We start from the raw sequence: 22,698 nt of genomic DNA, 5'->3' as shown, positions 1-22,698 counted from the left end.
AACTGCCATAAATGTCCATTGTTTTTAGTGTCTGATCCGTACAGTTTCCTTGAATGCAACATTTGTGTGTGTCCAATGGTCAAAGGTAATGTAATGTACAATATACTGTAAGCACTTTTGTACACTACAGTAATACTTCCCCATTTGGGAAGTTACATTTAATCCATTAGCTGTGTTTCTTAAAACATCCAAACTTCTACAATTGCTTTACATAATTGTGTTTTCTTTTACATCCTAATTATCCTAATTTATATATCAAATTATTATTGTATTGCCGTTATTTGTAATTTTCACTTTTTAATTATGGTACTTAAAATGAATTGTGAATGAAAAGCATTTACATGAAAAGGAGGATTAAAGGGTTAATGCACATTTGGAAATAAATTAACTTTGAGGGAGCATTAAGCCATGTTTATTTTAATGCACTGACCTAAGATGTGTGTATACTACAGTGTAATAACACATGGGACTAATCTCCAAACATGTAGGCCTAACCGTCTACAGATTAATGATTATCTCGGAAGATCAGTTTACTTATACTAATCAACTTGTTTTGTGCTTTTATTTATTTATTTTAAGATGAATTTTTGCGACTTTTCCCTTTATTATAGTGACAGTGGATAGACAGGAAAGAGGGCGAGAAATGGGGGATGACACGCAGCAAAGGGCCGCAGGTCGGACTCGAACCTGGTCCGCTGCAGGACTCAGCCAACATGGGGCGCACGCTCCCACTGGGTGAGCCAGAGGCCGCCCCTTGTGCTTTTATTTAGAAGGTAATGATATCTAATTTCCGGTATCTATCTATCTGACGTTCTTCTAACTTGACGCAGCTCTACTTTGGCCCCTATGGGAGTCTACACTGGTTACTTTCATAGTGGTGAGATTGCAGTTTGCATTGCGCATGACAGAAATAACAGACAGATGAGGTCGCTGTCTCTTCATGTTGTTATTACAGCATGAAGAGACCTTCACTGGTCAGGACGAAGTATTCACATCATTTTCTTAAGTAAAAGTACTAATACACACTGTGAAAAAGTTTGTATCAGCAAAATGTACTAAAAGTATGAAAAGTAAAAGTATTTGTTGCGTAGTGAAATGTTTTTCTACAGGAAAGGGATGAAAAACGGTCATCTGAAAAAGTAACTTAAGCTGTCAGACAAGGAAGTAAGAAATAAGGAACGAAAGGAAGTAAGAAATAAAGATGGGAGGAAGGAAATGAAGCTACTGGAACCACAGTAGATTCCTTCCACAGTCTGGGATACATTATGTTGTCCCAAAGAATGCTGAAAAATGTACGGTAAAATGAAAGCTGTGTAACACGGAGGTTACCCCAGATGTGGTCAGGACTTTTCCTCCTGTGTAACTCAGTGAGCTTACAGTGATGTGGACAATAGCCTTTCAGAGCAGAAATCAAAAGGAAACGCAACGCTATATTCTGCCTCCGATGATTTTATGATTTTCAATAAATCAACTTGGTATACAAACAGCAATCAGTAACATTTAATATAATATAGGCTTCATTATTACAAATATCATATGGATAATATTAATTTGCACTGACAACAATTTCTTTTAAGCTCAGTTTTTGTTTTTTAACAGAACCAAAGATAAAGTTAGATTAAAATCTGTGTTTTTAACATATAAAAGGATATTTATATTTCCAGTGATTAAGTAAAATGTCAGATTCTTTTTCAGGCAGGCTTCAAGATTCCCCTGTTCCAGTTTCACCTCGTTTAAACTGCAATTGAAAAAGAAAAGATTTATATTAATACACTATCTACTCATCAAATCCTCTTATGAAGGGATAGTTTAAACATTTTGAAGTGTGGTTGTATGAGCTACTTCTCCATAGTCGGTGTGTTAGATACAGTAGATGGCGGTCGGCACGACAACAGTTTGGAGAAACAGACAGAAGTAAAACAAAGCAAGTATGTAAAGTAAAAAATCTATATCAGTTTAAGTGGACGCTATATGTAGAATATTTTCACCGCTTTACCTTGCTGCCAGACAGCCCTTTACGACGGGGAACTGAAGCCGTTATCTCTGCTCTCTTCAAAGCCACCAGAATCCTTTGACAAAAACTGTGATTTTTACCTCGCAGAACACGGGAGTTGCTGCTCTACTGCTGCCTCCATCGGTTAGTTTGTTCATGTTATTGTGTGACTTGGTGTTTAAAAGAGTTAGGAACTTACCAAACTAACAAACTAACTAACCGATGGAGGCAGCGGTAGAGCAGCAACTCCCGTGTTCTGCGAGGTAAAATTACTGTTTTGGTCAAAGGAGTCTGGTGGCTTTGACGAGAGCACCCGTAACATGGATTAACGGCTTTAGTTTCCCCCGGGTAAATTTAAACAGAGCTGTCCGATGGCAAGGTAAAGTCGGAAAACGTTCTAAATATAGCGTACACTTAAACTGATAGATTCTTTTTAGGTGTCTAAAATGTGTTTAGCTGCTGCCTCCGTCCACAGCAGGACAATGCTTAAGGACAATGATTAGCTTCCGTGTCAGTACTCGTGCCTGCTTCTCCAAACTGGGGGCGTGCCGACTGCCATCTACTGTAGAAATACACTGACTATGGAGAAGTAGCTCATACAACCACTCTTTAAAACATCTGAACTATCCCTTTAAGCATATAGGAGGATACATTTCCAGCTCCAGCAGATGAGTTTAAGCACTTACCGCATTCTTCAGCAAGTTTCCAGATTTGGTAAAGATATTGGGTTTCCTAGAGGCTGGTTTGGTGGACTCGGTGTTGTTCTGCGGGGCGGCCTGGGGCAGAGACGGTGATTGAGGCCGGGAGAGGCTGGAGGGGTTTGTTGAGGGTGTTGACAGCGAGTAAGACTGAGGTTTTAAGTAAGTTTGGGTTGGGTTTGGGGTGAAGGGCTGAGGTGGTGTGTAAGGCTGAGTTGGGATGAAAGGCTGGGAGGGTGTGTAGGTTTGAGACGGGATGGAAGTTTGGGAAGGGGTGTAGGTTTGAGACGGGATGGAAGTTTGGGAAGGGGTGTAGGTTTGAGACGGGATGGAAGTTTGGGAAGGGGTGTAGGTTTGAGACGGGATGGAAGTTTGGGAAGGGGTGTAGGTTTGAGACGGGATGGAAGTTTGGGAGGGTGTGTAGGTTTGAGACGGGATGGAAGTTTGGGAGGGTGTGTAGGTTTGAGACGGGATGGATGTTTGGGAAGGGGTGTAGGTTTGAGACGGGATGGAAGTTTGGGAAGGGGTGTAGGTGTTTGTTTGTGTGTACGACTGAGGCACTGAGAAGGACTGTGTTGGTGTTTGCGCCGGTGCAAACGGATTGGTTGCTGAATAGCTCTGGGTGCTCAGGTAAGGCTGTGTCTGTGAGACGGACGGAGGTACTGGTGTGCAGTCGAGCAGAGTAGGTGGCGGCGGCGGTGGGAAGCTATCGGCTCCGTCCTCTGCGTCAGCGCCGTCGTCCCCAGAGGCGTCGAGCTTGTAGTGCCTCTTCCTCAGCTCCCCCAGATGGACTCGCTCCTGCTCCAGCTGGCTCTCCAGCTGCAGCACCTTCACCTGGGACATCCAGAGAGCACAACATCAGCTACTCGCACTCAACAGAAAATGCACAAAAAACAAGATAATAAATGTTCAGACTTGAAGACCTCACCTGAACTTCCATCTCCTCGGTTTTCAGTTTGATCAGAGACATGCCAGAGAAGTCCATCACACCTGTAAATACATCACAGATGTAAAGCTGCGAGGCTCAATAAACAGAAAAGTTGCTTGCTCTGCCACTTTGGTCCAGACTGAAATATAAACTATTTAATTGATTGCAATGAAATCTAGTACAGACATTCATGTTCCCCTCAGGATAAATCCTTCTGATTTTGGCGATCCCCTGACTTTTCCTCTAGCGCCACCATGAGGTTCACATTTGTGGTTAAGATTGAAATATCTCAGACTCGAGCTGTAAAGAGTTATCCATTAGTTGCCAACTATTAAATGTAATTGCCAACTATTCTGATAAATGGGTTGAGTATTTCTTAAAAAAAAATCTGTGATTCTAACTTCGTAAATGTGAATATTTTCTAGTTTCTTCCCTCTGTGACAGTAAACTGAATATCTTTGAGTTGAGGACAAAACATGACATTTTAGGACGTCATTTTGGACTTTGGGAAACACTGATTGACATTTTTCACCATTTTATAAACCAAACAACTAATAAACTAGTAAAAAATAACCGTTAGTTGCAGCCTATGTTTCCATCAGGATGAATTGTAATAACATCATCTCCCACCTTGCTCGGAGATTTGCTGCTGCCCATGTTTGGTGGAGGTGACGACCACAGCAGCCATGTCGTTTACATGCCGCGAGGCCTGCTTCAGAGTGTTCAGCTTCTTGTTGTTGCGGTCGGCCTTCACCTGAAATTACACACATACAGTAACTAAAAGGTTGTGACGGCCCCTGTGCTCCGTTCCCCTGCCGGTTCTGTGTTTTCTCTCTCCAGGGCTGCAGACCTGACCGGGGAGTAATCAGCGGCACGGGACACACCTGGGCCCGGTGTTTCACATGCAATATTAACCAGAGCAGCAGCCAGTCCTTGGCGGCACATCTTCTCGCCAAACCTCTTTACATTGTGGCTTTTGGTTCCTTTCTTTGTGTTTTTACAGCACTCATGCAGCACATTTTCATTCATTCACTCCTTACAGTACTCAGTTCACAGATTCCTCCCGTCTTTTTGTTGGCCTTGGTTTTATTATTTTTTTTTTTTTGTTAAAAAGGTATAATATGTAGCATATCCTACCCTCTGCCTGTGTGTGTGGGGGGGGGGGGAGTCTCTCTCTCTCTCTCTCTCTCTCTCTCTCTCTCTCTCTCTCTCTCTCTCTCTCTCAAAAGAAGACGCCACCTCTGATCGCTGTGTTTACAAACACCAACCGACTAACGTTAGGCTACATATTATACCTTTAATAAGTCACTTCATTCTTTAGCATACCCGTGCGTCTCCTGTTTTTGTCCCGTCTAAGAGCCGGGCTGTGAGACAGGTAACCTGTGGAGTCATTGTAAAGAAAACAGTCTCTTTCACATTCAGCATTTTTTTTTTCCACCAAAACACACTGTGTATATTCTAAAAGGGTCAGTTCACACAAGTTACAAATAAAAAAAACATTTCTTTGTTAAATTCAACTCTATGCAGATTATAAGATATCTGTCTGAGATTTCTGTCGCTGCCCCAAAACAATGAAGGTGAATGGAAAGTAGTTTGTGTGTTCTGTCAACTACTAGAGGTACAGTAAGTGTGAAAATGTGTCTTCGAGCTGCTCAAACACAAGTTTGTCTACACAAATGTGTATTCATTTTTAGGACCTTTCTCTAATCTTTTTTTTGCGTGAAATATTGGACAATTTGACCTCTTTGGGCCTCGAACAGTTCTTGAAATTAAACATCTTCGAAGTTTAGAGGGGAAATGCCTCTCTGGTGGAACTACTGACAACTCATGGACATCTGAAACATAACCAAACATTATCATAACCTATGTCTGAACGTAAAATCTGAATCTCAAAAATGTAACCTGTAACCAAAGCTCTCAAATAAAGAGGGAGTGGACATTTCTCTCTGAGATTTAGTGGAGTATAAAGTCCCATACATTGAAAATACGTAAAGAGTAGTAGTATTTAGTATAAGTATTTCAGGTATAGTTACTTTCCACCACTGCCACCAAATGTGTCCATTTGTTCTTCCACAGCAACATTTGTGGTGAAAAACACCACTGGAGTGGCCAGGTTAGCTCAGTTGGTAGAGCAGGTGCTCTATATATATATATATATATATATATATATATATATATATATATATATATATATATATATATATATATATATATATATATATATAGATAGATAGATAGATAGATAGATAGATAGATAGATAGATAGATAGATAGATAGATAGATAGATAGAGGTGTATGCCTCGACGCAGAAGGTCCAGGGTTCGAGTCCGACCTGTGACAATTTCCTGCATGTCTTTCCCCTCTGTCTCCCCCTTTCAGGTCTAGCTGTCCTATCCATTAAAAGGTGGAAATGCCCCAAAAAATCTTTAAAAAGAAAAAGAAAAACACCACTAGATACCTTTAAAGTGATCAGACAGCTTCACAAACCAACAGGAGAACGTTTTGACTTGAGTTTTGTACCTTCGAGGCGGCAACTAGCTGAGCCGTGCTCGCAGCGATCTCATGTGAACACGCGATGAGCTCCTCGTATGTTCCTTTTTCCCCCACCACCCGGTCAGCTGAGTCTCTGACAGCAAAGAACGTGAAGTACAAGTTCATTATATAGTTTAACATTCAGGACATCTATGTTACTAATAAAATACACGTTAGGATACTTACAGCAGCTGTGTGGCGCCCCATCCTACAGCCTTGGAGGCAGAGATGAGTCCTTCTGTCCAGCGAGAGTTTTTGGCATAAAATTCTGTAACAGACGCTGCCCCCTACAAGGTGAACAATTACAAATGTGTCACTATCAAGGTTATAATAGTTCTGAATCTTCAATTAGTTACCCCTGCCAAGGAGGTCTTGTTTCACGCTCGGTTTGTCTGTCTGTCTGTCAGCAGGCTTACGGAAAAAACTACTGTGCCGATTTTCCTGAAACTTGCTGAAAGGGTTTAGCATTGGCCAAGGAGGAACCCATTACATTTTTCATTAACACTGTGAGATAGACTGCATTGGGATCCTGCAGAACAACACAAATCTTGCGGGGTCTGGCGGTTTTAACATTGCTGTGGGGGAGCCATGGATGTACAGTATAACAAAGAAAGGTGGAAGCAGGCGGTTAAAAAAACAAACTGCGGTTCCCGGGATTAAGCCAGCGTTGACCAGAAGGATGGAGTGTGAAATACACAGAAAGGAGAAGCAGTCCAGCGAGAGTGACGTTCTTTACAAACTCCACTTCGACACATTGCAGCGCTTTCTACAATAAATGTTGTGTCTTCCTGGTTTTAGCAGCTTTTCTCACAACTTCTCACAGGAGTGAATTTATTATTATTTTTCGGGGTTTTGATTTGGAAGCCGAGTCTTGTCGTCTCCAATTCAATCAATTCAAATAACCATTTGTCCCCTGGGGGCAATTTAAAAACCTGTTTTTTGTGGTGTGGCCAGGAGCAGACAAACACTTCAGGCAGTGGTGGGATAAAACATTTCTCTTCACCTTTCACTTTCTGTTTGTTATTGCGTCTAACCAACTCTCACTCACGGAGAAGTCACATTCTGATCTCTTACGAGAAGGTGACTTGATCTAAATATTCAGCCATGACATTGAAAATCATATAACACTAAGCTATGCTTTCTGTACTCGAACACAACAATCTCTTTCTGGCACTCCTCTCTCCAACCTCTCACTTTACTGTCTTACGGCAACAAGTCACCTCTCGCGAGAGTTCAGAAAAAGACTTCTCTGTGAACGAGACTTGGTAAGAAACAATAAACAGATCAAGCGAAAGGTAAAGAATAACATTTTATTCTATGACGTTGCCAGACATTCATAATAACAATCTGAGCATGTCAGTGGCAGAAACTCTTAGTTGACGTACATTGACGGTTTCTAATTGCCTAATAGGATTACATTGCAGCCCGTTTTGCGGCTATAAAGGCCCGGGAGAAGATTTAAAAGCTCTTTTTCAATAGGAGCGTTAGGTGACTCACCCTGCCTCCTTCCACAATGTCTTTCTGTAGGTCAGTAGAAGCGGTCACCAGCATGTGAACAGCCTGGAGGGATAAGACACAGAGCAGAAGAAACTGATTAATCACAGAAGTTCACAGAAATGTATTTAAAAAAGGTAGACAAACCTCTCACCTTCATCAGGTCTGAACAGGATCCCAGGATACTGTGATGAAACAGGATGGCAGATAAGAGAGTGATGCAAAGAAGCTTAAAAGAGGTGACTATTTTAGGACGATACAGTATTTATCTTACCTTTGGTTGACTTCCAGCTTGATGCCAGAAGTCTCTCTCTTTGCCTGATTCAGAATCTCCTGAGAAACATTTAAAAAACAGATATGTTAGGGATCACCGGGTGTGCTGATGTGGTCCAGAGTTCGTCAGGTTTAGCTTTCATTATGTGTCCTTACGTCCATTCGCAGCACGGCCTCTTCAATGGCCGTCGATGTAGCCATCATCTCTTTATCCACCATGTACGCCAGCTCCCCTTTCATCACATCCTGTCCTTTTGGACGCAGATCCTAAACATAAATCAAACAGTTAAACCATCAATAATTATAATACAATAATATAATATTGATTATTTTGAAATGGGCCATTCTGTATTATGAGGACTTTTGGTACTTTGTTTTGATTCTAATACTTTTTTTAATTTTTTAAATAAAAAGGAAATTTTCTTCAAATAATCATTTCTCTTGGTTTTATATAACCTGCTAATATAGTATTGTAGACTTGTTGTCGTGAAACTGCAAGTTTTTGTAATTGTTACATCCTCAACATTTACATTACACACCATGGCAATTTAAATTTAAAATGCAGGACTTTTACTTGTAACTGAGTATTTCTTTACTGTGTATTTGCTTGATTTGAGTACTTCTTCCACAACTGAAAACAGGTAAAAAAATGGTTTACATATTTAAATTTTTAAAGAAAATCAGAAGTGGGCGGCTGTAGGTGAAATAAACCGAAGAGAGGAAAAAAATCAGCCAACACTCTAAACTAAGATGGCGAACATGGTAAACATTATACCTAGTAAAAATTAGCATGTTAGCATTTAGCTCAAAGCACCGCTGTGTCTAAAATACAGCCTCACAGAGCTGCTAGCATGGCAGCAGACTCTTCTACTCTGATAACGGTTTACGAACAAATAATTTGCACAGCCGACAATTCTTCTGTGCAGGTGCGTTGGAAAATATCAGACTTAATACACTTGACGAAGGTCCAGAGGGACCAAAACATTAGTTTCTTCAATAAATGGTGATGCTGTAGCAAGAGCAGAGTGCAGGATCCTTTTTTTTCCTCCTCCTACTCTGATAAAGGTAAAATCAGTCTCACCTGTCCCAGAGCGAGGATGCGTTGGACAGTGTAGCGCACGGCGGAGGGATCTGCTCTCTGTAAACTGGCCTGAAGCTTCAGATCCTTCAAGAACTGAAGGCAGTGATTCGCACAATCCCGACAGCTGTCAGTTAAACCTGCATGGAACAAAGAGGGTGTGGGCGTTTACTGAACAATGCGTTTAGTATATATATATCCATCTAACAGCTACAATGTGAATGTGTGTCTCTTACGGTCGGCCTGGTCGGTGGGAGCGGAGTGAGATGTTGCTGATCCGTTGACGATCGTGTCAGCAGCGAGGTGGGAGAACTGTGTGACCGATCTCAACAAACCACTGGCATCTACAAACAGCAGAGGAGCAGTGCTGGGGTTTGTTCCAGTTCCTTTAACTGTTGAGAAAATTCTTCTACTTTTTAAGTGGTGGCCTAAAGGTTAGAGAAGCGAGCCTGTGACCGGGAAGTCATCGGTTCAATCCCCAGACCGACAGGATAAAAAAATCTTGGTGGTGAAAGTGAAAGAGCAGCGCCTGTCCATCCCTCATCACCATCACTGAGGTGCCCTTGAGCAAGGCCCTTACCCAAACAGCTCCAGTGGAGCTGCTCAGTGGCCAGCAGATCAGACTGTGGTCGTACTGAGCAGCTTCAAGGTATAAATGTGTAACTGTGTGAATGTGATCAGGGTGCAAAAGAGAGACTTTCTCTCAGTGAACCTTCCCTGAATAAATAAAAAAGTGAAAAATAAATACATAAAGTCTTTAAAATCTGAAAACAGGGCTGTTTTTCTGATACCATGAAAAGTTTGAAAACTTTTTAGCGATACGTGGTTCTCACAGGACAGCAACGCTACAAACATGTGATGATCTTATAGACCGTGATGCATTGCTGTAGATTAAACTACCCAACAGCACATGAAGGAGTTAAAATGAGCACAACATTAAACATCTACAGCAGTAAAATACAACATAAACATTAATGCAGTGGGAATATTAATCCAGAAACTTCAGACAGAAGAGGAAAACATCAGATAGTGTTAGAAGAAGAGGAAAACACTGACTGGGAACCTTTCAGCAGGATCTGAATACTTGTTCCAACTCAGCAGAGGAGCATTAGATACTCATCTAAAAAAAAAAAAAAAAAACAGCTCACTCACCATTCCTGTTTCCGAGGTAGACGACGTGGCTCTGCTGCATTTTGTCGATAGATCTCAGAGTGATTTCAGCTCGATTCACCAAATAATCTGGAAAACAGAAAGAGAACTGGTGAGAAAAATGGGATGAAGGAGCAATACTACAACACTTATCTTTAACCTCCCCTATTTAGCATTTTAAGCAGTATGTAAACAGGTAATCCATGCTTATAATATATACTCGGTTGAGGGGATTTAAGTTAAGTGTTATTTGTAACTTTACTGATTGTACTATAAAAATATTGACGAATCATTAAACAGCATGTTTCGAGTTTTTCAAATGTCTGCTTTTTTGTTTTTATGTCATTGTAAAGTGAGTACTTGGTATGGTAATGGTTTTCTATCTTTCTATTCTTCCTCAATTTTCTGATATTGTGGATGTTCCCTCTTGCTACTCAGACAATGTCAACCTGGGCATGATTTTTTTTGTCGGGGAAGACATGACACAGGTTTTACCAGGCGAGCAGATGCAGCTGACGTGAATGGGGTCGTCCAGTTTGGCCACAGCGTCCAGTATGATGCCCTCAGCCTCCACCACAGCACACTGCAGCAGGCAGAACTGCTCGTCCTGCAGCTTCTTTGAGAGCTCAGCTTCACGACAGGCCTGAAAACACACACACACACACACACACACACACACACACACCTTTGTTTCTTGGTCTTCTCTCGCTCTCTTTTCTCTGTATAATTGACTGTTAACTGTTTGTTGTCTCATCTGATAAAGGGGCTGGTAAAATAAGATTTCTGTCTTCATCCAGCTCTTTTCTGATCATGGATATGTAATGTAATATAGCAAATAATTTATGGTTGGATTATAAAATTTGCCTGTTTCACAAGCAGAATAAAAACAATGTCAAGTGAAGTGAAATTTGTATAGCACCTTCAAAAAAGGAAACAGAGGAAACATAAACACATCAAATCAATTTGCATACCTATATGTTCACATCATTGTAAAAGAGAAAACAGAAGATGGGGCAGCTTTAAAGGACAGAAAAAAATATAATTTAAAAATCAAAATGAAATGAACAGGCGATAAGGCGATTTCACAATGAAATAGGTGATAAAAAGAGGGAATCACATAAAAGCAGGTCTATAAAATGTGTTTTAAGAAGAGATTTTTAAAGAAGTCACTGATTCTGCGAGCCTTATCTCATTCCAAAGCCGAGGTGCCCTGACGGAAAAGGCAAGATCACCTCATAAGAGCTTCACCGTGCGTCCAAAAAGTTTGCGTGACGCACCTGTTGCTGTAACTGAGCGTGGAGGTTTCCCAGCTCCATACTGCTCCTCTGCCTCTCCTGCTCCAGGGAGCTGTGGTGGAGCTGAGCCTGCTGCCTAAGGGAGTTCAGCTCGCCCTCCTGGTCCCTCATCGAGCGCAGCAACACCTCCCTCTCCGCCTGCAGCCCTGCCACTGAACTGCTCAGCTGGGTACCACTCTGAGGATCAAAATATGCATCAATCAGTGGAGTTTTTTTTCCTCTCAAGAGGACGTGTAGGCGATGTGAGAAAAGTTACTAGATAAATTCCCACCATTTCTTTACTCTGCAGGGCGCTGTTCGCACGATTCAGCTCTGCTCGCGTCGAGTCCAGCTCCCGTCTCAGCCTGTCGATCTCCAACTTCTGCTCTGCGTTGATGGCAAGCTATAGGAAGGCAAGTTATTTTAGTGTAGCACCTTCCAAAAACAAGGGCCAATCAAAATGCTCTACATGAGACATAAAAAAAGACAAAATCCAAAGAAAATACAAGACACGTCAATATGTTTTAAAGAGAAACAGGAGACAAAAATAGGCTCAAATTAAATTAGAGTGCATAAAAAGGAAAATAAATGCACAACTACAGAGAAGTGAGAAATATAATTTCCAAATTTAATTTAAATCTCTGAGACTCATTTTTGGGAGGGACAGGGGATCTTTAGGGGGATAATAGCAGGTCAACCGTCAGTATATGTCCCATGTAAGACATTACTGTATATGAAAGCTGGGAATCTCACTCTAGATATAAAACCCAACCTGCTACCGCCTCTTAAAGACAGTAATGTCGGCCGGGAGCACCGAGACTCCCGCAGGTCTCGAGGGTTAAAGTGGCAGTGGTAAACAGGAAAGTTTTAAGCCTTGATTTAAAACAACAGAGATGAAGCACTGCTGGTTTTCTATCTGCCGTTCTTACTATCTTTGAAGTTATTCTTACATGCTGCTTTCTATTATTCTATCTCTGTATATATCTGTGAGAATGAGTTGCTTTTCTCTACTTGTATAAGACATAAATAGAATAAAAAATAAGATAAAAATAGACAAAATTACATTAAAATGATAAATGGGGAGGACTATAGCTCTCATCTGGAAGCAAATGGAGGCACCTACAAACGATGCTTGGATCAAGAATATGGCGCAATGTACAGTATGTATGTCCATTGAGATTAACAATTATATTCAAAAACAAATTGGGGGTGTATGAGGACAATGTGGAAGCCATTTAACCAATTTGTGTAGAGGAGAGACATAGGGGAGCTTTTAGAGGGAAAATGCGGGACAGGATAACTAGAATTCAGGCAGGTGGTGAACCCCAGAAGGGGAAAGGACTGAGACATGTCTTGGAGGGTGATAGCAAAGGTGCAACTCTTATTTGGTATTCATGCATATCATGACTTTGCCAGTGGTACCATTGTTCTGTGGATTGTTCTTTGTATATGGTACAGTCATGTAATTTGCTTTCTGTTTTTGTTTTTTGGCTCTTATAGTATGACAGATGTTAGGAGATTGTGGGTTGGGTCGGGGCTTGTTAAATAGAAGTTTTATTGTAAGTAAACAGCAATCAATAATTTTTTTTTTAAATGCATAAATTGGAAAATAAAACTGACTAGCGGTACACAGCTACCAGGCAGTGAGAAATATGAATAATTAGTCTTAATTGTATTTTTAAAAAAGGGCAGAAAAAGAAAGTTTAGGCCTCAATTTTAAACAACTGAGAGTTGGAGCAGCCCTCAAGTTGTCTTAGCGTTTGTTCCAGATATGTGAAGCATACAAACTAAATGCTTAGTTTTGACTCTGGGGAAACAGATCTGTGGTCTGAGGGTCTGGACAGTTTAAAAGACTACCAAGTAGTTTTGCGCACTGTTGACTGCATGTGTTAGATGATTTACGACATTTGTGAGAGCCCTCAGAGTGTGTGTATATTTCCTGCATGTGGCTTTATCGTAAGTCTGTACCTGCTGCTGTAGCTGAGCCCTGAGAGCCTCCAGCTCTCGCTGGAGCCGCTCTCTCTCCAGGTCCAGGGAGCCCTGCTGCTGCTGCGCCTGTTGCCTCAGCGAGGAGAGCTCCGCGTCTTTCTCTCTGGCGGAGCGCAGCAGCACATCACGCTCCGCCTGCAGGGCCGCCAGACTGCTGCTCACCTGAGATCCCTCCTGAAGAAAACAGAAATATACACATGAATAAATTAAGCCTCCAGATGAGATGATTAATTAAATAAATAAAGCTGTAAACAGCACTTTTCTTAAAATGTTTTGTTTTCATCCTCTGAGGCAGAAATCCCCACTTCAGTACACCAAACTTCCCACTTAGATCTCCATCTATATTCGAAAGCTTTTTATACAGGGCTTAGTTCAGATATCATTCACAGCCCGATTTATACTAGAGATGGCCCGATACCATTTTTTGCTTCCCGATACCGATTCTGATACCTGAACTTGCGTATCGGCCGATACCGAGTACCGATCCGATACCAGTGTGTCATATATTTTATTATGTTTTAACAGCTGTATACTACTATCTCTGTATGGATGATATGATGTATAACAGCTGTATACTACTATCCCTGTATGGATGATATGATGTATAACAGCTGTATACTACTATCCCTGTATGGATGATATGATGTATAACAGCTGTATACTACTATCTCTGTATGATGATATGATGTATAACAGCTGTATACTACTATCCCTGTATGGATGTGATATTATTTCTATCTTTGTTGTCGGTCTGGCTCAGGTTAAACTCTTTGTGAAACATGAACAAACTCAAACAATGAACGCCACAGAACTTTCTTTTATTATCCAGTTTGACAGTCCGTTATAATGGAAAAAGAACATACATAAACTACTTTAATGTAGATTTTCTTTAGGGCTTTATTACGTGGTATCAGATCGGTGCATAAACTCCAGTACTTCCCGATACCGATACCAGCGTTTTAAGCAGTATCGGAGCCAATACCGATACTGGTATCGGTATCGGAACATCTCTAATTTATACTACATTTTATTAAAAAAAAAAACATGGAGAAATTAGATTTTTTAATAGCTGATGGAGTGATTAAAAAAACAAAAGAGATATCCAAAAATAATATGTCAACAAAATGAAATGAAAACATTCTGAACCTGGCTTTATCCAACGTTCTCATTTCTGTTCTGGAAATGTTTGCTAATGAACAAATATTTGATAAGATAATGCCACATTAACATTTAAAAATACAATTGCAGAAAACTTGTAATACAAAAATAATTAAAACTTAATTGAAGTTATCAACTGGGGAGGTTTCCTGGTGATATCTATTGATTACATTCTCTTTTTTATTATTCACCTGCAGTTTCTATGTCAGATTGCAGGGACCCAGCTTCCATTCAGCCCAAGATTATTAGTTCTGGGAGATGGGTCAATCCTAAGCGGGATGGATAAGCACATAAGAAGCTGGGTCCAGTCTACTTTAATGCTAGCCAGACAGATTATTTTAAGAGGATGAAGGAATGAAGGGGTGCCATCAATCCAGGAGTGGGCTTGTGAGATGGCTACAGTAGTAGCGTTTGAAAAATAATGTCATATAAACGGTTTTCCAGAATGGATGTCTATACTAGAAAATGGGGAAAGTACCTGAACTTTCTGGAGGGCTCCTAAGAAGCTTTGTGCTGGGGGGAGACCTGTATGATGGAAGTATGGTGCTGTCATTTATACATACTGGTATGTTTATTTGGTTTATTGTCTATTTTATTACTATTTTGTTGAATGGTCTTGAATATTGTAGTTAACGTGTCATCTTTTCTTGATTTTTGTCTGGGTGGGTGGCCACTACGAGGGGAGGGGGAGGGGGGGTCATGTTGCAAGTTGTATGGTTTTTTATGTTGTTAAAAAATAAAAAATTGTTAATCACACAAACAATTATTCACCTGCGGTGTCTTTGGCCTGATGGCGGCACTGGAGGATTTGTTGGAAATTTGAAAAACAGCTACTGATACTGCAAAGAGGTGTTTTTCTTGATGGAATTTGTGATTTCCCCCACACTTAAACTAAGCCATGGAAGATGTAACAGTACAATAATAATACATGTTTGTGTGCATGTTTTAATTCAGTCTCACCTTGTCTTTATTGTCCAAAGTGCTGCGAAGGAGAGCCAGCTCTGCTCTTTGCTCCAGGAGCTCAGTGTTCAGCCGCTGAACCTCCTGCTGCTGCTGACTCGTCTGATCGGGAGAGGAGACACCTAATTAATTCTCACGACACAAAAAGTTCTTCTGGTTGAAAGAGACAATCATGTCAGGTGGTGTTGTGCCTGCAGTGGTTATGAGTCAGAAGCTCTCACCGTGTTTCTTTTCTCCTGTCGTAGATTTTCCAGCTCATTCTCCAGCTGCTGTTTGTATTTCAGCAAATCGTCCTGACCGTGTTGTGTACCTGACAGCAACTTCACCGTTTCTGCGTTCTGAACAAGCACACAGACACAAGCTCAGAATAACTAAATAAAAAATCACTTTAAATAATAGAACGGTTCGGCATTTTGAGAAATACCCTTAGTCGCTTTCTTGATTAGAGTTTGATGAGAAGTTTGATACCACTCTCATGTTTGTACAGTAGATATGAAGCTGCAGAGGGTTAGCTTAGCTTAGCATAAAGACTGGAAACAGTTAGCCTGGCTCTGTCCAAAGGTAACAAAATCAGACCACCAGCACTTCTAAAGCTCACTCATTGACACGTTATATCTTGTGTGTTAAATCTGTATAAAAAAAATGTTGCAGTTTCACAGAGGGTTATCTCAACTGTTGAATACTTTGGACAGAGCCAGACTAGCTGTTTAAACATACTTCCAGTCTTTGTGCTAAGCTAACCGTTTGCAGCGTCATATTTAACGCACAGACATTAGAGTGATCTCGATCCTGTCATCCAACTCTCGGCAAAAAAGTGAAGAAGCGCATTTCCTAAAAAGACAAACTTTTCCTTTAACCGTTCCAGTCTCTTGTTAGCTTCACATATGGATGTATTGCACATGTTCTTCTCCAGCATGAACAGGATTACTAGAAATATTTGAAGTGACTAGTTGCATTCAATAATTACGATGGATTATACATGGAGAAGTTAGGTTGGCTGAGAAACTGACAGCAACTATGGTCTAACAACAGCCTCATAATAGGCAAAAACTAATGGAGGAGTACTTTCTACTCAGGTTCTACTAAAAATAAAATGAAAGCATCATAACGTAACAAATAAATATCTATTCAGTGAACTCTTTACGGCCTCATTTCCCATCAGGAAGAATGTGTGAAAGACACAACAACGACAGTGCATTTTACCTTCTTCATTAAGTCAGCGTGACTGGTGATGAGCTCTGCGTGTCTCTCTTTGAGTTGAGCGAAACGAAGCTCTGCTGCCTGAGCTCTGTCTGTGTGGAGATACGAGATGAAGAAGACGCACAGGAAGAATCAGGACGCACAGGAAGAATCAGGATGCACAGGAAGAATCAGGACGCACAGGAAGAATCAGGACACACAGGAAGAATCAGGACACACAGGAAGAATCAGGACGCACAGGAAGAATCAGGACGCACAGGAAGAATCAGGACACACAGGAAGAATCAGGACGCACAGGAAGAATCAGGACGCACAGGAAGAATCAGGACACACAGGAAGAATCAGGACACACAGGAAGAATCAGGACACACAGGAAGAATCAGGACACACAGGAAGAATCAGGACACACAGGAAGAATCAGGACGCACAGGAAGAATCAGGACACACAGGAAGAATCAGCTACACTCAATACTTTAACTGGACACAAATCTGTGTACTCACGGTCTGCCTCCTTGAATCCGATCTGAGCCCCGACATTGGCAACGTTAGTGCACCGTAAAGCTTCCACTTCCATCCGCAGGTGCTCCTTTTCCACCATGGCCATCTGTTTTTGGGTGCGCTGCTCATCGACTTCGGCCTCCAGACGATTCACCTGAGCCTTAAGCTCAGTTAAACACCTCTGAGCCTGAGGAGAGGTATGTTTCACCTTCATTTAATAGTTCAGGTGTTTTCAAACACAGCTTGGAAAGAGGCGCCCCTTTTAATTTACTTACTTACTTTCACTCAATTCCTGGATGGATCATTATGTGATATTATCCCAGAGACACTCGAGAATTGAGCCAAGACAGCCTAAACTTTCTGTTTGACATAACATTAGACTACAAAAGGTCTGTCCTAAGGCATTTGTTAGTTTCTGACTCTGGGAAAGTGGAGAAAAAAAAATTGTAAAATTCCCCCAAACTACTATATCTATTTAATCAAATCACACACATTAAGGCTATTCTATGTGATCTTCTTTTGATAACTATTGTAATATTAAGTCTTTTTTATATTAATCAATTTTTTATATATATATATATATATATATATATATATATATATATATATATATATATATATATATATATATATATATATATATAGTAATATTTGTAATATTTGTTCACAAATATTACTATATATATATATATATATATATATATATATAGTAATATTTGTTCACTTCCATTGAGCTTCCCCTTAAAAACAGCCTCGAACCCTTACTTTGAAAACCTAATACTTCTACTCCACTACATCTCGTTGGTAAATATTGTTCTTTATACTCCACTACATTTGTCTGACAGCTTTAGTTACTTTTCAGATGACCGTTTTTCTTCCCCTTCCTGTCCAGTGAAAACCTTGTATCTCGAGATGTGTTGATGTTGAATGTTTGTGATAAACTGAAGGATGATGTTATGCGTGTTGAGAAAATTCTCCTCCTTCTTAAAGCTTTAGTGCGTAAACTTTGATATTAATGATCATCCGTTACATTCAAGCCATTGCCAAATGAGTTGCTACAAAGCTAATTAAGTATCAGCTCCACACAACTCTCTCTGGATTTCTCAGTGTGACTATGTTCAGAAGACTGGGGTGTCCGGCGACTTTCACGAGCAGAAACTCGAGTGAAGATAATGACCTCTTCTGAAGAGTCCATCATGTTTTTTTAATCCTCCGTGTCCTCCTTGGTTACTAGCAGCAGAGTGGAGGAGGGGTGGGGGTGGAGCACCATTAAAGAAAGGCTTGTGTCATGTGGACAAGCTGACAGTGTTGTTGTCATTACTTAGAATTACTCATGGGGGCGACAGAAACTACGCACTCTAGCTTTAAGCTAAAGTCTTTAAAAAGCCTCTTGAATCAGCTGGAAAATGCATCGTCGCAAAGCTGAAAACAGGGCTGTTTTTCTGACACCATGAAAATGTCGTGGTTCTCACAGGACAGCAACGCTACAAACAAATGATGATCTTATAGACCATGATGCACTGCTGTAGATTAAACTACCCAACAGTATATAAAAGGAGTTAAAATGAGCACAACCTTAAACATCTACAGCAGTAAAATGCAACATAAACATTAATGCAGCAGGAATATTAATCCAGAAAAGCACTGACAAGGAATATTTCTTCCACCACTGAGTATATGTCTGATGTGACTGATCACTGACACCCAACTTACCTCAGTCTTGATGAGCTGTAGTTCTGGTTTGAGCACCTGCAGCTCTCTCTTCAGAATCTCATTCTCGGTTTCTCTCTGCTCAGCTGAAGCATCAGGTCCTCCCATTTGGCTGAGCATATAGTACTGCTGTGAAAGAACTTAGCCGTGATACCAGAAAAAGACAAAGAGTTGGAAAAACATTAACATTATTTATCTTTTGACCAGTTGCATGTACCTGTGGCATCTGTGGGGCTTCCCTAACGTCTGGTTGCAGCTCCACTTCCTCTTCGTTTTGCCGCTCCTCGTTAGGCATCACTACCACCGGCTTTTTATATTCAGCCAAGGCAGAGGCACGGAGGAAGTTCGGGGGTTCCTGTGGGGTTGAAATAAACAAAATACACGTGCATGATGGACAATGATGGAATGTAACTAAGAACTGTACTTAAGTACAAATCTGAGATACTTTCATGCTTTATACTTCTACTCCACTATTTCTCCACCACTGATGATGGAAAACCACACAAGTCAAATGTACTGTAGATGTGGAAAAATGTATCTTACTTACATCGGGGAGATCTGGGATCTGGATGATAGTTTTAAAGAACTCGGTTTCTCTAGCTCTGTCAAAGAACTGTGTGAGGCTGCAGAAGTAGAAAGCACCCATCACTAACAGAACCCAGAGATATAAAAGTGTATAAAAGTGTTTTTGCTACATAATCCTGATAACTTTACCTGTTAAATAGATCGCGGAACCGCTCTCGATGACCAAGAAGAACATCTGGAGCAATCCCTATAAACCAGAGGATATAATTAATACGATTCAAGCGTTACTGAACTGAACTGACAAAATGTTGCTAAAAAACAAACAAAAATAAACTGTATAAAATATAAAAACCACCACAGGGGCCCATTATCTCATAATCCGTCCATGGATTCAAGCCTTGATCTAACACCATACGGTTTGATTTTAATAGTAGAAACATATTTCTATGTGACTCACGGCTGTGGAGTTTGAACATCGAGAGGACAGAGAAGTGGTAGAGGAGGCTGCAGTCCAGTATGAGAGGTATCAGAGGAGTCAGTCTGCACTGTCCAGCTGGAGTTGTAGATTTGGCGCCATTGGCATCCAGCTGACGCAGAACTTTGAACAAGAAAAACATAAAATCAAAGAGACATTAAAAGATTAATGCGTTATTCTATATTTTGCTCATTGTCAACCAATCCCATGAAATCCCACAAGTGTGTATCAAAGCCTGACATATATTTTCTTCCTCTGTGCTATAGAGCTCTTCAAATTTAGTGATTTTGTGCCCGCTCATCTCCTCTCTTTCCTCCGGCTTTCTGCCCGTGACCCGGAAATCGATCTCAGCGTGCCATCTTGAAGTATGTCTCAATTACTAAAATGCATCTCAAGGTGAGAGGAGCGAGGAGGCTTGCTGGAGGAGCTATGAGTGAGGATGAAGTCTTTTAGGCCCCCATGATGTAGAAAAGAGTTGTGACGCAAACCATGGCAGCTGTGTCACACGTCATATTTAATTGACGTCGCTTTAAAATGGCGGCTCTGAAGCATGGATGTCTCATTTGTCTCATCGTGGGTCTTCCTCAGCTCCTCCGTTGTGTATGTACATCCTTGTGGGTGGGTGACATGTTTCTTCATTACCATGAGCACACACACTGAAGTTTTTTTTTTAGACTCAATCCCACACACATCGTCCTAGGAACCAATGTGCTGGTAAGTCAGAAAACATCGAGAGGCAGACTTAAATATTGTTGGTTTTGGTCTTTAAGGGATTACATGACAATAACAAAAATATAGAATATCACCTTAACTAATACTTTCAAGTATTGCTATCTTATAACAAAAAGGAAACCTGGACATGTAGAGAGTTACCTCCCTGTGGACTCACCTGTCTCCTCCATCTTCAGCCCAGCATCCCAGTAATCCATCAGTTCCTGGGTTATATCTAACCTACAACACATTAAAACCACGTTTATGAAGCATATATTTAATGAGAAACACTGAGCACATAGTTGTGGGTGGAAAACGTACACTTTGGTCACATCGCTTCCTGTTTCCTTATCGAAAGTCTCATCACTGGCCTCCAGGTTGGCTGGAATCACCTTGTGCTGTGAATTTTTTACGTAATTAACCGATTTATCATTCTTAGTTTGGCACATATCATTATATAAACCAAAAAACAAATACGTATGCGTTACCTTTGCATGAAATTCCATTTTGAGGCAGAGGAACTTGGCAGACAAGGCAACAATGTGGCCGTAGCGATCATGCAAGTTTCCCTGGAAAAAAATGTAAACATATTTCTAATTTGTTGTATAGGTATCTTTACTTTAAAAACAATCGGAGTAATTCTTCCTCTGCTACTCACCCAGAGAACGCCCATATCTTTGACGTTGCGGCAGTATCTGTGAGAATCTCTAACAGCCTGTAGGTCAAACAGAGAGGAGGGAGATCACAAAGGGAAGAGTGTAAAAATACGAGACAAAGAAAAAACAAAAGATACACAAGAAAAGGATTCCTGAAATGTACGGGTTTAAACTCACATTTCTGTGTCCATCCCTGAGCACTTTGTGCAGCAGATAGCAGAACTTCCAGCTGATCATGGAGTTGCTGGACAGAGGAAGGTTGAGGGTGTAGGACCAGAAGGTGCAGGCTCCACCCTCCTTATGTGTTCCCATGATGATATCTGCATAGTGGTCAAGGAAACTCCAAAATACTGATGCAACAATCTAATTTCAACGTGTGTTTTAGCAAGTTCATTAGGGTGTGATTAATAAAGGAACAGTTGGATTTGTGTTACAGAGATACTTTATCTCTAGTTCCACCATTAAGTTCACAGGAAAATATCTTGAAAACATTCCAGTGGATTGCCATGAAATTTCCTAAATACATTCATGATCCCCCGGATGACTCATGCAGACTTTGGTGAGCCTCTGACTTTCCCTCTAGCGCCACCAGGAGGTCAAATCTTCACTCATTCAGTGTTCTGCACTGCCAGCATGGCGGTAGATTTGGATCGTTTAAAGTAATTTCTCAGTAAATAATCCAAAATTGTCTTTTTTTAGATTGCTGTTAAATGTTTTTTTTTTTTTTTTTTTTTTTTTAAAAGGATACTGCGCACATATTTCTCTTTGAGTGGTATTTCACCGGAGATGAGGGTTTTGCTGATGTTGTGAAGCTGAAAGAAAAGAGACTTAATTAAAACAGCTCAACTTTCCTACAAGTTCACATCAGACTGCTGCTGGAGTTAAAAACAAAAAAACACAAAGTTGGATTTACCCCAGCCAGGAGGGCAAAGCCTTCTTAAAGCTAAATTTAAAGCATGTATGGAAACGTTTATACTATTTTTTGCTGAAATGTTAAACCTGAAATGTTATTGTTTTAGCTTCACGTTTAATGTTCTGGTAGAGCACCTTCTAAAAATCAGTCACCAAAAGTTCCATCACTCAGCCGACTTTAACAAACTATAAACATAGGCTCGATTAAAATATAAAAAGTTACTTACCTGTTGTTTATTAAACTGCTCTTTCTCCGCAGCCAACGCTTTTTCCGTCTTATTGTCGCTTTTGTTCTTCGTTTTGCTCATGTTGTCGCTGCCCTCCACGCAAACTAAAAGTCTACGTATGAAACCACAGAGGCCAGCTCCTCACCTGTGCTCGTGCCTCTCTAATAGGTACGCCAGAGTCGCCGCGTGTGTGCCCCCAAAATATTCCTCCTTCAATTCGCTTCTTCAGATTAAAAACCCGCAGTCCTCCAGAAACA

General features: G+C 40.7%; 1 protein-coding gene across 4 annotated transcripts; it reads right to left on the bottom strand.

Moving 5' to 3' along the window:
• Positions 1-1,431: 1,431 nt before the first annotated feature.
• Positions 1,432-22,697, bottom strand: LOC116051039 (huntingtin-interacting protein 1-related protein-like). Of its 4 annotated transcripts, XM_031301265.2 has the most exons (34): positions 22,442-22,697; positions 22,051-22,114; positions 21,480-21,622; positions 21,305-21,361; positions 21,135-21,215; positions 20,968-21,044; positions 20,825-20,886; positions 19,918-20,058; positions 19,650-19,707; positions 19,483-19,558; positions 19,153-19,290; positions 18,939-19,061; positions 17,229-17,412; positions 16,731-16,819; positions 15,749-15,865; positions 15,528-15,629; positions 13,389-13,583; positions 11,713-11,823; positions 11,424-11,618; positions 10,642-10,789; positions 10,150-10,236; positions 9,234-9,341; positions 9,001-9,137; positions 8,076-8,186; positions 7,921-7,979; positions 7,801-7,831; positions 7,650-7,712; positions 6,339-6,439; positions 6,141-6,246; positions 4,250-4,373; positions 3,620-3,681; positions 3,347-3,525; positions 2,680-3,316; positions 1,432-1,738 (listed from the first exon to the last, which is right to left on the bottom strand). In XM_031301265.2, exons 1-34 carry the CDS (start codon positions 22,520-22,522, stop codon positions 1,703-1,705), a joined length of 4,083 nt encoding a protein of 1,360 aa, XP_031157125.1. In that variant the 5' UTR covers positions 22,523-22,697; the 3' UTR covers positions 1,432-1,702. The 4 variants fall into 4 exon arrangements, with proteins under 4 accessions (XP_031157125.1, XP_031157122.1, XP_031157124.1 ...); XM_031301262.2 differs by having other exon boundaries at positions 2,680-3,525; XM_031301264.2 differs by having other exon boundaries at positions 2,680-3,525; positions 11,424-11,606.
• Between the last annotated feature and the right edge of the window lies 1 nt (position 22,698).

The sequence above is a fragment of the Sander lucioperca genome, chromosome 14 (genome assembly GCF_008315115.2).
Source record: "Sander lucioperca isolate FBNREF2018 chromosome 14, SLUC_FBN_1.2, whole genome shotgun sequence".
NCBI lineage: Eukaryota > Metazoa > Chordata > Actinopteri > Perciformes > Percidae > Sander > Sander lucioperca.
This window is presented reverse-complemented; position numbering and strand designations above follow the sequence as displayed.